The 17,500-nt window shown below is 44.6% G+C and overlaps 1 protein-coding gene across 1 annotated transcript in view; it reads left to right on the top strand.

The window, feature by feature from the left end:
• The window catches only part of iqca1 (IQ motif containing with AAA domain 1), a 110,883-nt gene that overhangs the window by 22,703 nt on the left and 70,680 nt on the right, over window positions 1-17,500 (top strand). Inside the window, exons 8-10 of the mRNA XM_063211859.1 lie at window positions 766-850; window positions 1,067-1,219; window positions 4,675-4,750. Of these exons, the coding sequence (XP_063067929.1) occupies window positions 766-850; window positions 1,067-1,219; window positions 4,675-4,750 (314 nt within the window). The remainder of the gene's footprint in view (window positions 1-765; window positions 851-1,066; window positions 1,220-4,674; window positions 4,751-17,500) is intronic.

Raw genomic sequence — 17,500 nt, 5'->3', positions numbered from 1 at the left:
GTTAGGTCATTGTTGCTGTACAATGTTTGTACATCTAATAGACTAAATAAATTCATTCCTTAATTCATTCATTCATCAAACACAGTGCAGACTGGCATGCTAGATTTTGCACCAGCAGCATTTCTTTTGGACTCGGCCTCCTTTCTCTGTCCTTCATTAGTCAAGTCAAAAGTCAAGTCAAAGTTTATTTATAGAGCACTTTAAAATACAACAAGATAGCTGACCAAAGTGCTGGACAGGCAGATAAAAGGACTTGAGGACCCCTTAAGACACACAAAGACAACAAAAAAATAATAAAAAATAAACATAGAAACAGTGTAATCTGTGAAGCACTTAAAAAACAATAATAACCAATGGAAAGTGCTTATATACAAGAAGTGTCTGAAATAAAAATAAGAAGAGGCTAATTAAGGTGCCAATAAATATCCTGAAACTACAGAGGGCTCCTGTAACAAATGATGCCCTTCCATACTTGGCCCGAGCTCTGCTCAGAAACATGCTCTTTCTTATGCGGCTCACTGGAGACATTGATAATGGACTAGGTCCGAAATGTCTGTAGCTCTAGCTTTTTTCGATGACTTCTTTTGTAACTTATCGGCTACAATACACATTTTGAACTTGAAAGCCTTGTGTGCGCCTCATCTTTTTGGACTGTCTTAGTATCGCTACTTTTGGTGAGCAGTCGCACAAAGCAACACACGATTCAAAGTTAAGGCGCAGACGCCAACCCTTTTTGTCTCCTTTCTTATGTGGCTCCGATTGCAGAGATGCGACGGGCAAGTTTCCAGACTACCCCAGCGTGGAAGACGGAGGTTCGGCGTTGATATTCGCTCAGAAAACACCGGATCAGGTATGAGAGAAGACCTGATCACCTTGGTGAGATAATAAGCTTTGGTAAATGTGAAATTGACAGTACGAGAACTGCGTATGTGTGCAAGCTAACAGTAACAACAGGTGCTCATCAAAACAGATTTTCACAAGTGCATTTTCATGACTTAGCATTTCTCTTTGCCTCTCAGAGTGTTATTTTTTTTCATGAAGCAACTTCACTGTGTGTTTGGTGAAGGTCGCCGCTGAATTGGCCGCCAAGGAGGAGGAGAAGGAGAAGAAGAAAAAAGCAAAAGGAAAAAAGGACAAGAAGTCTGGAAACGAAAAAAAGGAAAAGAAGAAAGACAAAAAGGGAAAAGCGAGGCGAACGAAGGAGAAAAGCGAAGGAGAGGTAAGGAGCAGAGCAGTGGCGGAACAAATGCACACGGGGCCCCAGGGCAAGACACTTATAGAGCCCCCCCATACACTCTGCCAAGGTCACAATAGGACCCCCACCACCAATATAGGAGGGGCCTGGGCCCCAGGGCAAATGCCCTGCTCGCCCCCACTATAGGTCCGCCTTTGGAGCAGAGTAGTGGCTGTTAAATCCAGTGGCAGTGGGAACAGAAGAGAGATATAGGCCTGGCCTTCGGGTTGACATACATTCTTTCCACCATCGTAATCAAGGTCAAAGTAACCTTTATTGTTAAAGCCATATGTACCGGTTATGCATATGATCTGGATTCACAGTGCTTCTTAATGCACCTGCATTACACACTATGTATTTCAGGAGCATGACAATATACACATAAACATGAAAATACCCATCAAGACAAGCTGCTCTTTTTGAAGTTCTGTTGAATGTATTTTCTTTCCTTAATAAACATTTTTCATTTAAAAAAAGACAAGCTGGGCTACGTCTTCGACTAGACCCAGAGCACTCAGCATACTGATGGCTGATGGTTTTTTTTGGGGGGTCTTTTTAGACTTTATTATGGACAGAACAGTATGAGGTAGAGAGGAAGTGAATGGGCAGACAGACGGGGAGGGGTCGGCAAAGGACCCGGGCCGGGAATCGAACCAGGGTCAGCCGCATGGCAGGCGAGTGCTCTACCGGATGGCCATAGAAGGGCCGGTGGCTGATGTTTCAATGCACATCATCAGGTAGAGGAGAAATCGCACAGCTGGCCTTGATTCTGCAGTCCTTGACCCTGAGTGAGGACTACAGATTCTGAAGGATAGACATCCATAAAGGAACAACAACAACAATGAGAACATAGCAACATGTAGATTACATAGCAAAGATGCACAAGAGACATTCAATACACGTAATCAGTGGAGGGATTTGCTGTACCCTCTCCACCATGCTCTGCTCAAGTGGAGCTGCATATGGATGATTTTAGCAATGACAGACACTAGATCACATGCAGGCCAGGCCACAGATCTCAACATTACTCATTGCTAAGTCGGAAAGAAAGATGATTCCACAGGATACTTTAGACACTTGCTTGAGGTATTACCTTAATCATCCATGTGGAACTGGACTCTTTCTTTGGAAAAGCACATAAATTCATGAATATGAATGAATTGAAGTGTGCATATGTATGTGTATTTGAACTAATATGCGCTGGGTAGAAATAAAGGAGGTTTTTATAAAAACTATCAAACTAGTTTTGGTCAGGCAGGGTTATTTATTTTGTTAAAGCATTTCATGTCTAAAAAAAATCATGTGTTTATTCCTCTTTCTAATATTAGAAGCACTATGATCAATTAGTTTGGCTGACCCCTCACTTCATATCTTAGAAAAACAAATAAATCACAACGTGTGTCACCCCCCCCCCCCCCCACCCACCACCACCACCCCCCCATTTGAACTGACCAAACCAGCTACGCGTAAACATGTCAGTTTCACTCGTGTCAGTGCGGAGGCAGCCTGTGTCACCTTGTCTCAGTGATGAAGTGAGGCATAAGTATAGGGCATTACCCTAAACAAGTACAGACAGGCAGCACTACACTACACAGCAGGGAAAGAGCCAACAGCCCAGCTCTCTTTTGCCCCCTCTCAAATGCCTCAGTTCAGGACTGTGCCGGTCACAAAACAACATCTACATCCAGGAGAGCTTGCAAAGTGCAGGGGGAAAGAGAGAGAGAGAGAGAGAGAGAGAGAGAGAGAGAGAGAGAGAGAGAGAGAGAGAGAGAGAGAGAGAAATTCTAAAAGAAGGACAGAGGGGGAGAGAGGGACATTAGCTGAAATAGAGAGAGAGAGAGAGAGAGAGAGAGAGAGAGAGAGAGAGAGAGAGAGAGAGAAGAGAAAGACGCACAGAAAGAGAGAAAGAGATAGAAAGAAAGAGACAAAGAACGACACAGTACTATGTTGCCCCTGGAGAATAGAAGCTTTGTGTGCTGGTTCACCTTATTATACTATCTGCAGTGTGGGCAACATTTTTCGAGCAAAACAAGGAAACTCTAATGAGGTCTAATGAAGAACTTCAGATTCTTCCACAGAGGAGAGGTCTCCTATTTAATACTCCAGAAGAGGAAAAAAAACATTGTTTTCGATGCAACAACACTCCCATTACAAAAAACATTAAGAAACACAAAAAAGAACAAATTTCAAAGCAATTCTATTAAAACATTGCACACTAAAACTAATCGTGAGAATGTCTAATACGTAATTAAAACATTGCTTAATAAAACTAATCGTGAGAATGTCTGATTAAGTGGGATTATAAAATCTGTCCTTGTAAGTGAACCCATAATGCCTGAAAATCCGGCTTTTCCAAACAGGGAGAATACAAACAAACACGTCTGAAGAAGTTCAAAGCAACTCAGTGAAAAGAAAGCAAACGCTTGTGGATTTTGTCCTAACTGAGGAATGATGTAATGTGAGATCAATTGAATTAAACCTTGACACGCCTTTCACACTTTAATGACTTTCTCTGTCTCCATCTCTCTCTCTCTCTCTCTCTCTCTCTCTCTCTCTCTCTCTCTCTCTCTCTCTCTCTCTCTCTCTCTCTCTCCCCCCTGTCTTTCTCTGTCTGCCTATTAGCTTTAAGATTCACAAGGAAACACTTCTGTCTCCTTTCATGAGAACTACCATCCATCACCTTTGCTATATTACTCTAACGATCCTGCTTGTTTCAGTGTGTGTGTGTGTGTGTGTGTGTGTGTGTGTGTGTGTGTGTGTGTGTGTGTGTGTGTGTGTGTGTGTGTGTGTGTGTGTGTGTGTGTGTGTGTGTGTGTGTGTGTGTGTGTGTGTGTGTGTGGCTTTCGGTCCCACCAGGGAGCGATTAACCACCAATGGTGAAACGTGCCTGAAACCAACGGGCCTTGTAAAGCATGTCACACCAGATTTGGTTGGTTTCTACTAAAAACATTGTCACCCTTTCCCCCCGATGGATGACAGTTAGCCTACCACAAACATCCAAGAGTGTACTTTGGACTTAAAAAATGATTTGAATTTAATGCGGTTTTCCCTGATGGGAAGCAAAGGAAAACACTACAGTCCATAAATTATCTGTACAGATTCACGGCTCCACTCTACTGTGGATCCACTCCGTTGACAGAGACAACAAAAACTTTTGTCCCCTAAAAAATCAATTGAAATGTCGACATGAGGTCTTCAAAGATGCTGTAAATTCAATGAAATGGAAATAAAAATATTATTCGTAGAAGGGTGTGAATAGGACCATCTAAATATTTCCCCGTTTTCATGAGTTTCTTTTTGAATTCAGACAAGAAAAACATTTGCTTATTTCATGAAGGTAGCGGACATTTACACTAACATTGAAAGAATGTGATAAATCCTGTTGCGACAGTCCAGAGTGTATTGAGATAAAAAACACACACTTGTTTTCGTTCCCTCAGGAGGCTGAGAAGGGCTGGAAAATGACTCCAAGCAACTTTCTTCCCTCTGTGGTGCAGGGAGCCAAGATTTACAGAGGTGAGTCAACAAACGTGCAGCTAATTATTACACTTTTACTGGAATAGACCCTCTGTCAGAAGTGGCTTTGATAAGATATGGCCTTTGTTACAACTTTGCTGTTACCAAAATGGCAATGACCAAGATGTAATGCATTATCAAAGCCTTATCGTAGTGTAGTACTATGATAGTAAATACTTTTCAGTGACTAGGACAGGATTTCACTGGTGAAGCCGCAGGCATTATAAGGCTACATAAAGGGGCTTTTTAAATTATTTCTGAATGGTTCTATGGGGAGAGGAAATTCTGTGTTTAACCATTATGTACTGCATTATAATATGTACAGCACTGAAAATGTTGTTCAATGGAATTGCTCTGACACAGACATGAAGAAGAAGAAGATGGCTAATCATTATTCTTTTTACAACAAACAACTGGCTGTCAGTGAGTCAGCTTTAAAGTAATGCTAAGTGGTCTTCATCTACGGCTGCCTAACAGGCTGGAAACAGACTTTTATGTCATTTGAATTACAGAGAGAGGACTCACTCCTCCGAATCTACTTTGTGAAATAACAACCATTGGAGGGTGACTAAGCGTTTTCAGAAATGACATTTACTCTATTACCATTTCGATGAACCACTGAAATACTTTTGGAAACATTATTGTACCGTTAAAAAAAAGATATACTGTACTGTTGCTTGGACAACAACACTTGAGCTGCGCTAACACATTTCGAGAAAGAGCCTTTCTTCTTTGTTGTTTATATTTGCATTTGGCTGTTGAGTGGCTCAAGTCATACAGTAAATCATTGTCAAATGATTTTGTACAGAACACCTGCCTTGGTGGTTATTTGAAGCACTGAAAAAACGTTCTATGACACAGCTCTGTGAAACTCATACTGGCCCGTTTACATTGTAGATTGTAGAATCCTGACTTATACAGTATAAATTAATGAACTAATGAAGGACTTTCAAAAACAATTGTCAAAGGCTTTCAAAATTAGTTTGTAATAATAATAATGATAGATCGGTTTTATATAGTGCTTTTCTTGGTACTCAAAGCCGCTTGTAAGGCTTGAAACACCACATACATGGACTATGGGCACTATGGCAGGTAGGACATACAGACTGCTGTCTGTGTCTGTGTCTGCTGTCTGTGTGTGTTGACACTGCTGTCTGGACTGGGGGCGACTGGGAGAGTCAGGGCCGCTGACAGCTTTAATTGGGGCCTTGGACAAAGTCATCTGATAGGGCCCCCTCCTCTCAATACACACGATGTAATGACGACTCAATTCGGGTTTCACCTCTCTCCCTGGGCCTGGGGCAACTGACCTATTTGCCCCACCCTGTCGGCTGCTCCATTGAGAGTAATGATAAACCTGTGTTCCTCTCTGCTCGCTGCTTGCTGCTCCAGGGTCAAGGCCAGTCTTGCTGGAGCTGCTTGCCCTTTGCTGTTATGGGAGCTTCACCCTTCTCATTAGTCCCTGGAGATGATCATCACCTCTGTCCCTCAACAGCGATAAACCACAGGCCTTGTCTGGCGCAGATGACTGTGTCTTGTCTGACCGTCGACCGAGTCGTGTCTGTTTCTGGTTAATGTTTGGTTCTTTGTTTGCCAACAGAGTGGCTCCTTCAGTGAATAGAGCAGTGTCACTTGTGACAGAAGTTCACTTTGCTCTTTGGGAACTGAGAGCAGCCACTTCATTAAGGTTACCCTATTACCTTTGCCACACAGGTTACATTTTCACCATGTTTGTTGTCGATGGGGTGTTTGTTTGCTAGCAGGATTGCGCTAAATAACTACCGGCACCCTTTCATGAAGCTTCTGAGGAAAGAGCCTCTTCATTTTTGCTGCGGACTTAGATGATTTAAAGTAAAACAACCAGTAAGCTAGTGAAAGGCAGCCTTCTTTGCTAACCAGATAGAGACATCCAGGGTTCAGAGAGTAAAAGTCTATCTTTTTTTTTGGTCTTTTACAACTTTATTGACGACAGGACAGTTTGAGACGTGGACAGGAAGCAAATGGGGAGAGAGATGGGGAGGGGTAGGCGAATGACCCGGGCCGGGAATCGAACACGGGTTGGTCCCAGAAAGTAAAAGTGAATCTAAATCCCGTTGTGATGCACCAGATGAAGAAACAGAAGCGTGTGGAACCACTTTTGTGTGTCTATCTAAATCCAGTTGTTTTCCCTTTGACGACTAAGTAGCTTACTTTTCTCAGTCTTGTAGAATTTTATTTGACCACTCTACAACTCTTTAAAGGGACACTGTGTGAGATTTTTAGTTGTTTATTTCCAGAATTCATGCTGCCCATTCACTAATGTTACCTTTTTCATGAATACTTACCACCATCATCAATTTCTAAGTATTCATTATGACTGTAAAAATTGCACTTTTCATACATGAAAAGGGGGGATCTTCTCCATGGTCCGCCATTTTGAATTTCCAAAAATAGCCATTTTTAGCTGCAAAAATGACTGTACTTGAACCATACTAGAAAATATTTGTTTAATACGTTCATGTAAAGATCAAATTTGGCAATAGGCAGCCCAATTTCAATAAGCAGCATAGTTGCAGAACCTTTTTTGACCATTTCCTGCACAGTGTCCCTTTAAACTTTGTGTTGAAATATCATAATGCAAATGGCTAAATTTATAATCAAATTTACTATGTGAACATGCTCCTCAAAGGGTTAATAGCTGTCTGGTCAGGATGGGGTGATTTCCTTCAGTCTCAGGTGTTTGCAATAACTCAGTTGCGCTCTGTGGTCTGACAGCATGACCAATCAATCCAACTGCACCTAAAGCATTAGTGGTGGGATGGAACTCTTTTTTTTTTTTTCTTGATGGATTCCACACTTGACGCATTCTCCTTTTGTGAGGAGGGCGATTCCCTTCTATTACAACTGGCCAGAGCATTATGTTACTTAATTTGCGGATTGAAGGATTACTGGTTGAAATCAATCAGTTATGCACCAAACCGCGAATTGCTTTAGGAACTATATACGCCTTCTGCAGAGTGTACCCTATACCCTCAGAATAAAAATGTCTGCTGCATGCAATGTAATGTAACCTACCAGCAGATGGTCATACCAATAGTCAGCCATACCGATTCCCATGTTCATTACGTACAGAATCCTTAAAAAGGTGTAGGGTTACCCTGAATAATAGCTCTAGTATTCCGCCCTGGAGTTATATCTGCCGTGTCTCTGACCACCTTCAGAGATGTAGGCCTTAGTGGAAATGTATCAGGAATGTTAGTGTAAGAAGTCACGAAAAAGGCAGCCGGGCCACCAACACGCTTTTGGCCGGTGGCTCAGCTGTCAACCTCGGCCTCCTGATAGCATGACCAATCAATTCAAGAGCACCAAGAGTGCTATTGACGAGATGGAACTCTTCTGCTCCCGATGGATTCCACTCTTGAAGTTTTCTTGATTGCAACCGGAGGACCCCCAATCAGATCAAAGAAACCACTCCGTCACATCACTAGTTCTATAAGACTACCGAGGAGAAAACATTTGTATTTTGGCCTTGCTGCAATCTTCAAAAGTAGCATGTCTTCTTTTCCAACTGCTGTCTTTTTTGGGGGGTCCAGGCAAGAGTGTGTGGGGCGATGCTTTTAATCTCAGTTGTCTGCAATTACTCAGTTGTCGCACGCGACCTGCCGACAGCACGACCAATCAATCCAAGCGCACTGAAAGCGTTATTGACGAGTTGGAGCTCCTCTCTTCCTGACCCGGTGACTTCCACACTCGACACTGTGAAACACAGGGATGGACTAGTAAGCTGGTCTACAGGGTATTTTCCCGGTGGGCCGACAGTGCTCTTGGTTGGTTGGTTTGTTTGTTGTTTGTTTGTTTGTTTGTTTGTTTCAATATTTCCCCCTAGAGACCAGCCCACAATTTAGATGGGGCGGCTGATAGGTGCATCCTGTATACAGATACAGATAGAGATTCTTCCAAAAATGCCCCGGACGTTTCTTTGGTCTTGGTCCAGCCCTGTGTGGCGGCATCTTGAAGGCCTCTGCCTGCACCTCTGTGCCTTGTTGACCCAGCAGAGAGGTAATATTGGAGATGACATCTGAGCCCTGCTCAGCGCACAGAGGAAGTAGAGTCCTGGTGAACATGTGGTGAATCAGAGAGACTGTTTCTGAACACATGCATATAGTTTTGTTTTCCCCTGATTTTTTTGGAGTACTAAAATTCCAGGACATTGTGCTCAGATAAATGAGTTCTGCGGGGATGTACCGAGAGGAAGAAAATCAACGTCCACACTATAAAGCATGAAGATAGGGAGTGCAGATTCACACACACAACACACACACACACACACACACACACACACACACACACACACACACACACACACACACACACACACACACACACACACACACACACACACACACACACACATACACAGACCAGAAAAAAACATCAAGGCCTAATGCAAACAAGTCCAGATCCCCTCTCTAGATAAGGCTCGTGATTCACTACTTTATTGGCCCTGCTTGTCATGTTCCCCATTAATGTTTGTTGGACAAGTTGACAGCACAATTTGGGGGTATTAGTGTAATATTTGAGGAGGACGTGTGTACAGTACAATGCATGTCAATGCACAGTTTCTGTTCTCTTGCCAGTAAATGTTTGGATGCGTGCCTGTGTTCTGAGAGTAGTGTAGCCTTCAGGAGCTTACAGCGACTCAACCAGAAACAGACGTTGGGCCACTTTAGGAATGCCAGACGCAACACAAAGGTGCAAACATTTGTAGTGTCTGTTTGTTGTTCTCCTTGCTATGTATAACAGTTTTTAATTGAAGTCATTAGTGTTAGTAGTTGTCTACATGCCACAGAATACTGTATGTGAATATCTTTGAATGGGGGGGGAGACAATGAGCTCTTCTTCTCTGAGCAGACAGAAATCTATTACTCTCTTTAATGTTCTCCTCTTTAATCTCTCATATCTCTGCCATCTCTCATAAATTCTCATAAATTCTTTTTGAAGCTACTACTACAAAAGTGGAATGTCAAGATATAGAGATATCATTGACTGCATGCACTGCACATGTGTGTGCGTGCGTGTCACAGTGTGTGTCACAGTGTGTGCTTGTGTGGCTCTCTGTCCTGTGTGTGTGTGTGTGTGTGTGTGTGTGTGTGTGTCTGTGTGTGTGTGTGTGTGTGTGTGTGTGTGTGTGTGTGTGTGTGTGTGTGTGTGTGTGTGTCCGTGTGTGTGCATCTGCGTGCATGCGTGTGTGCGTGCGTGCGTGCGTGTGTGTGTGTGTGTGTGTATCCACCCTTGTGTGTGTGTGTGTGTGTGTGTGTGTGTGTGTGTGTGTGTGTGTGTGTGTGTGTGTGTGTGTGTGTGTGTGTGTGTGTGTGTGTGTGTGTGTGTGTGTGTGTGTGTACACCGCACATGTGCCACGAGGGAGTAGTGGTTTCCTCATAAAAGGCTGAGTAGAGGGGATCGTTCGTCTTGCACAGCTTTCAGCAGGTCAGCACTGCACTGCAATCCGTCTGTCTGCTGTGCAGGCACTAGGCAGGAGCAGCAGCAGCAGCAGCAGCAGCCCCTCGCTCCTCTCAGGTCACCTTATCTAACCCACTGCACCTGGGGTGGCGGCAGAGTTTGTGTGTGTGTGTGTGTGTGTGTGTGTGTGTGTGTGTGTGTGTGTGTGTGTGTGTGTGTGTGTGTGTGTGTGTGTGTGTGTGTGTGTGTGTGTGTGTGTGTGTGTGTGTGTGTGTGTGTGTGTGTTGCACGTGCATTCAGTCCCTAGGGACTTTGTCTGTGTGTGTGTGTGTGTGTGCGCGTGTGTGCGTGTGTGTGTGTGTGTGTGTGTGCGCGTGTGCGTGTGTGTGTGCGCGTGTGCGTGTGTGTGTGTGTGTGTGTGTGTGTGTGTGTGTGTGTGTGCGCGCGTGCGTGCGTGCGTGCGTGCGTGCATGCGTGTGAAGGGGTTGACTGGTCCCTGGGGAAGTGGGTGTATAGGGGTCGGCCCTTGAGGGGTCAGATCCTGGACAGACAGAGAAGAAGCAGCACGTCGTGAAGTTAAGACACTTGATTCTTTAAGACCTCACGCCTATTGTACATTTTTACAAATGGGGTGGCAATGACGACGTTGTAATGTGATAGTAAAGAATGCTTGTAACGTCACAGTAATGGGGTCATAGAGCGCAACTGCATGGAAGGAATATTTTTTTAGTATATTTTAAATGCAGTGGTGGCAGTATGTGGTTTGTGCACGGGTGTAGTGCAAACTCATGGTTCATTCTGAATGTGGCCGTGTGTTGTGGAAACATCCCAGTTGCAGGTCCGCACATGAAAACAAAATATTCCGGAACTTGTTTTTAAAACGAATACATTTCATTTGAAATCAGAATGCTCCATGCATGTAACTTGCTCTCGTTGTAGTGACAATTTTTCAGCAAGTAGTGAAATGATGTTCTACAGCATACAGGAAACATTCCTCCTCATCTTCTTATCTCAGTTAGGAAGCGGAGTGTCCCTTTCTCATTTCGTGGCCTGACTGAGATGTGTGTGTAGATTTACACTGGTGGACATTGTGCTCAGATAAATGAGTTCAGCGGGGATGTACAGAGAGGAAGAAAATCAACGTCCACACTATAAAGCATGAAGAAGGGGAGTGCAGATGCACGCACACAACACACACACGCACACACATACACACACTACACACACGTGTGTAGATTTGCACGAGTATTACTGACTCAGCAGATAACCACAGTCCCAAAGAATCCAAAGAATGTCAGACAAGCACTTTAAGTGCAAATTGGAGCTCTTTTCACACGTAGCAATTACTGCACTTCTCCGAGCCCAGTTCCAGAGCTTGGAAATGTTTAATGTCATGCTTAATTTATCGTTTTGTAGAGCCGTACCAGAGAGGTACTACCCAAAATCAGTCAGCATATCCCCACAGAGTCTTACACATGCAGATTGTGAGGTGAATGTTCATTTAGTTTGGCCACGATCAGTCTCCTGGCCATGGTAATTATTTTCAGTGCATGTCTAGAATACATTTAGCATGTATTGTACGCTTAGATTTGTGAGACGCGTGTATTGTATTTTAAATGAAATTCTCCAGTTTGTAAGGCTATCCAGGCAACCTGTGTTAGATTTGTATGTCTGGCATTCTTGGATGTATGAGCCACACATTTGAAAGGTGCATATTTCACTTTTCTCAGGTTATACAAACAACCTACATGAGAACAGGTCACAAGGTTGTATTTCTTGTCATCTTGAATTTGTGTGATCTACACGTTTTATATTTAAAGGGACACTGTGAAGGAAATGGTCAAAAAAGGTACTGCAACTATGCTGCTCATTGAAACTGGGCTGCCTATTGCCCAATTTGATCTTTTCATGAAAGTTTAAAAAGTAATAAACAAATATTTTCTAGTATGGCCCAAGTACAGTCATTTTTGCAACTAAAAACGGCTATTTCTGGAAATTCAAAATGGCAGACCATGGAGAGGATCCCCCTTTTCATGTATGAAAAGTGCAATTTTTCCAGCCATAATGGATACTTAGAAGTTGATGCTGGTGGTAAATACAGTATTCATGAAAACGGTAACATTAGTGAATGGGCAGCATGAATTCTGGAAATAAACAACTAAAAATCTCACACAGTGTTATGACATCACGTTGGGGGTTCCGCAGGCTCATAGGAGTCTATGTAGAACCTTAGAATCCTGGGGGAGTTCCCCCAACGTGATGTCATACCTGCAACCCCACCTTTTAAGAGTTTTGTTGCAAAACGATGTATCCACAATTTTTTGCTTTGGCACGTTATTATTGGAAATGACTATTCAGAAGTCCTATCATCTACAGTATGTGTGAATTCTTGCCATTCGAACATTTTTTAACACCTATATAAAATACATTTTGCAATGCAATGCAATAGAATGCCCAAATCAAAAATGACAATTTTCCCCAAAATGTTCCAAAATGGATATATGTCATTTTGCAATGAAGCTCTTCAATCCTTCTTGGCGCTCCCCAATTTCAGTCAGGTTCAGGTTTTTGCAGATTGGGACTCTGTGAGAACTAGGAGAAAGAGTCGTTTCCTGAGTTCCTGAGCTTCCTGGGCTGAAAGCTCTTGTGTTTTGTGTTAAGTGTATGGAGACAAAATGATTCATTCAGAAGTGCCATTATCGGCGCAGCTGTCTCTTCTGTTCAGCAGGAGCGGCAGGCTGAGCTTCCTCTTCCTCACAATGGGACAGGCAAACACAAAGACAGCCGGCCGCATGGCTACCTGCTTGGTAGCACATTCCCAAATGTTAGCACATTCCCAACAGGCTCCCACACACAGACACACACACACACACACACACACACACACACACACACACACACACACACACACACACACACACACACACACACACACACACACACACACACACACACACAACCAGCTCCATCTCATCTCAGCAGCTCAGCTGTGGGCGGCATGTGTCACCCCCACTTACACACACACACACACACACACACACACACACACACACACACACACACACACACACACACAGACGGACGCACGCACACACACACACACACACACACACAGTGTGTGAAAGGGCACATTGGGCTGAATAGGCTGCAGGAATCGAAGAGAACACACACGTAGGGACACACACATAGATTCGCGTGTGTGCACAACTGTTAGTTGACACATACACATAGCACACAGTCGGCACATACGGAGACGCCAAACACACACAATTATGCGCACACATAGACACTCAGTCAGCATAAACACAAACATACACATAAATAACTCACACGTGTATAAACACAAGTGGACACACAGAAATTCAGCACACACACAGTCAGCAAACATAGACACACACTCCTGCACACACACACACACACACACACACACACACACACACACACACACACACACACACACACACACACACACACACACACACACACACACACACACACACACACACACACACACAACCGCCCATACACCAAACACACACAGAACACAACACAAAACAGTAACACAGCACAATGCAAAGCACCACACACGCACGCACACACACACACACACACACACACACACACACACACACACACACACACACACACACACACACACACACACACACACACACACACACACACACACACACACACACACACACACACTCAGGCTGACTTGACTTGACTTGACTGGACTGGGAAGCAGCTGCTAGTTTGCAGGAAGCAATTATATGCTCAGTCAGACTTTCTTTCTTCTCCCATTCGGACGCTCGCAGCAACAAGTTGTCAAGTGGGGCTGCTACGGGGCCCAAGGTTCCATTCTGGAAGAGTTAGGGGACTGATGGAGAGCAGGACAGCTTCATGATCATCAACAGGCCAGAGACCCCCAAAGTAAAAAAGGGGAACTTGAATAGCACTGAAGGCCTCTCGGAGATATGCATCTAGCAGTGACTTACTTACTTCCAGCCATGCAGACACACAGACTGGACGGCCGCACAGAGTAAGAGAGCAGTCTAGATGTCAAGTGGCCAGATTTATTGTTAGTAAGAGCGTGAGGGGTGTAGTGCGGGATGAGTTTGGGTAAGACTGAATTGGGTTTACCCAGCTTTCAAATTTCAGGAAAACGAGATTATTCACCTGTCAAATAAAAAAGGTTTTCACCTCGCAACATTCAGGGGCAGTTCTAGACCGAAATCACCAGGGGGGCTGAGGTGGGGCCATTATTTTTTCGGGGGGCACATAAATTGGAAAATGAGATTTATTTTAACGTTATGACTATATAATATACAAAAAATGTTTATCATGTCGCGGTCATTAGCTGTTCAGCACAGGGGCCACAACAGGGGCCAGGAGGAAATCTACAGGGGCCCTGGCCCACCCCGGCCCCTGTCTAGAACCACCCATGGCAACATCTGATATTTGAAAGGAAAGTGAAGGTCCGCAACACTGTTTGATGCTCCCAAAATGTAATGGCACAACGTTTCGGACTAACCGTCCTTCATCACAGTGCATTACATTTTGGGAGCATCAAACAGTGTTGCAGACCTTTAATTTCCTTTCAGTTGTCTTATGTTTGGTCCAGCACCTGTGATACTGATGTGTGCACATTCTCTGACCTTTTGAACATCTGATATCTCACCTCCAGTTAAGCATCTGATAAATAAGGCTTCTTCACCCTACAATATAAATTATGCACCAAACACAATTTGTAACATTCCAAAATCGTGCTATGTTCTCTGGATGTGCAACAGAGACTATTAAAATGGGCCGAGGCTGCTCAATCATGTCTAATGGTTTAAACATCTGGCAATGAACAATATACCCACCTCACCCTAATCACTAAATCGATAGTTAACTACACCCCAAAGTACAAATGCAAACTGCTACTCCATAGCCTTGCGAGATGGAGCCGTTCCAATACAATTCTGTGTCTTATTGAACGCCATTTCACATCAGGAGGACCATTGAAGGCTTTAGACAAGCAACATATGACACTCTAATAACCGTGAGATAGATTCTTGAATTGAATGTTTTACCAAAAATGTCCAGTAACATCATACTCAAGACGTGCACTGTTCACTTTCTATTACGACGTCAAGAAGCTGCTGGACGATTTTTCGCTGTTGTTTCAAAATGGTTTTCACGGTATCATAAAGTAGCAATGATTTTCCTATTTGTGTCTCTTGGCCCCCGTTTTATGGGCCATTTCATTTTTTTACTGCTCGTGAAAACGATTTGAAGCAGGGAGGCCTTGAAGTCTTTGGGAAAACAAGACTTCATGTCAGATGTCCAGCCTGTCAGAAGTGATGAAAAGAAAATGTCCTCCAGCTTTTCGGAGTCAGCAGGGGCGTCTCCGGGACCGCGCAGTTTCCATTTGTTTGGTCAGGTGTCCATAATTGGTAAATGATTATATGTAGGGTTTATTTAGGCCTAATGAAGCGGAAAGGTGACTCTCGTATTTATCCTCAATCAAGTCGGGCCTTAGCGACATCCCCGGGAGAGTCTGTAAACGTCTGTGTTCCCATGTTTGTGTTGGTTTGTGTGGGTTTGTGGGTGTATATGTCCACAATGTGTGTGTGTGTGTGCGTGTGTGTGCGCGTGTGCATGCGCGTGCGCTTGCGTGTGCGTGTGTGTGTGCGTGTGTATGCATGTGTGTGCTTCAGTGCCTGTGTATGACTATGTGTGTCCTTGCCTGGTTGCATGTATATGTACATTGGGAATGGGGCTGATAATGTCTTCAGACATGAGACGTAACTGCTGTTATGGCGATATCATATGTCTGCTCTTGTTCTGGGGATTTTCCCACTACTCCATTTCCACAGGCGTACAGTACAGCACAATCTGGTAGCCAACACACACGCGCACACACACACACACACACACACACACACACACACACACACACACACACACACACACACACACACACACACACACACACATACACACACACACACACGGACACACACACGGACACACACACACACACACACGCGCACACACACACACATAATAATAACAAAATGCACCAGCTCTCTTCCTTCTCATGCGTCCAGACCAGTAGTGCCCACGTCAAGAGAGCCCCGTCCCGGCCTGAAAGCCTGAAAGCCTGAAAGCCTGCCACCATTTTAATTTTCCATTTCCGGCCGGAAGAGCGTGCAATAGGAAGCACTTGTTCTTCCTGTCCCAAGCGCAGACTGTGGATTGAAGTGGTGGTGGTGGTAGTGGGGCTGGTGGGATGGCGGAGAACAAAAGGAATAAAGGTCCATTCCCAGAGAGAACAGGAAGAAGTGGAGGAGAAAGAGGAAAGAGGGGGTAAAAAAACAGTGCAGTCTGAAATGTGCACTCTAACCCAAGCAAGCGGAGTTGAGGACTAGTAGCATAGGAGCCGGGTGCCATTAGGACCCTTTGTGATTGATGATGACAAACAGCGGAGTGACCCCTGTCTCTCTCTCTCTCCCTCTCTCTCCCTGTCTCCCTCTCTCTCTCTCTCTCTCTCTCTCTCTCTCTCTCTCTCTCTCTGTGACTCTGTCTGTCGCTCTCTCTCTCCCTCTCTCTCACCCTGTCTCTCTCCTCTCCTCTCTCCCTCTCCTCTCCTCCTTTCTCTCCTCTCCTCTCTCTCTCCTCTCTCCATGCCCCCATTCCTCTCTCTCCCATCTCTCCTCTCTCTCTCTCTCTCTCTCTCTCTCTCCCCCCCTCTCTCTCTCCCTCTCTCTCTCTCTCTCTCTCTCCCTCTCTCCATGTCTCTCTCTCTCTCTCCCTCTCCATGTCTCTCTCTCTCTCTCTCTCTCTCTCTCTCTCTCTCTCTCTCTCTCTCTCTCTCTCTCTCTCACCACACTCAGAGACAGATCAGAAGGGCCCTTGCCTCGCCCCCTCGCTCTTTCTCTCTCGCACCAGGTGGTGAACAATGAAAAACAAAAATGTGCCCACAGCACGATGCAGCCTGGTCCTACATGTGTGTATCTGTGTGTGTGTGTGTGTGTGTGCGTGTGTGCGTGTGTGCGTGCGTGCATGCGTGTGTGCATGCGTGCGTGTTTCACTGTGTGTGTGGTCCTTGGTGTGTGTGTGTGTGTGTGTGTGTGTGTGTGTGTGTGTGTGTGTGTGTGTGTGTGTGTGTGTGTGTGTGTGTGTGTGTGTGTGTGTGTGTGTGTGTGTGAACCCCTCAGCTCTGGCTCCGACATGAGTCTGTCGAATCGCCAACCCGAATGAAGGCGATTGTGTCGCTCGCTGCCTTTGGGTTTCGACTCCGCTGTGGCATCTTGTGGGGCT

The sequence above is a fragment of the Engraulis encrasicolus genome, chromosome 12 (assembly GCF_034702125.1).
Source record: "Engraulis encrasicolus isolate BLACKSEA-1 chromosome 12, IST_EnEncr_1.0, whole genome shotgun sequence".
Classification (NCBI taxonomy): Eukaryota; Metazoa; Chordata; class Actinopteri; order Clupeiformes; family Engraulidae; genus Engraulis; species Engraulis encrasicolus.
Note: the sequence above shows the minus strand (reverse complement) of the source record. Positions and strands in the feature narration are given on the sequence as shown.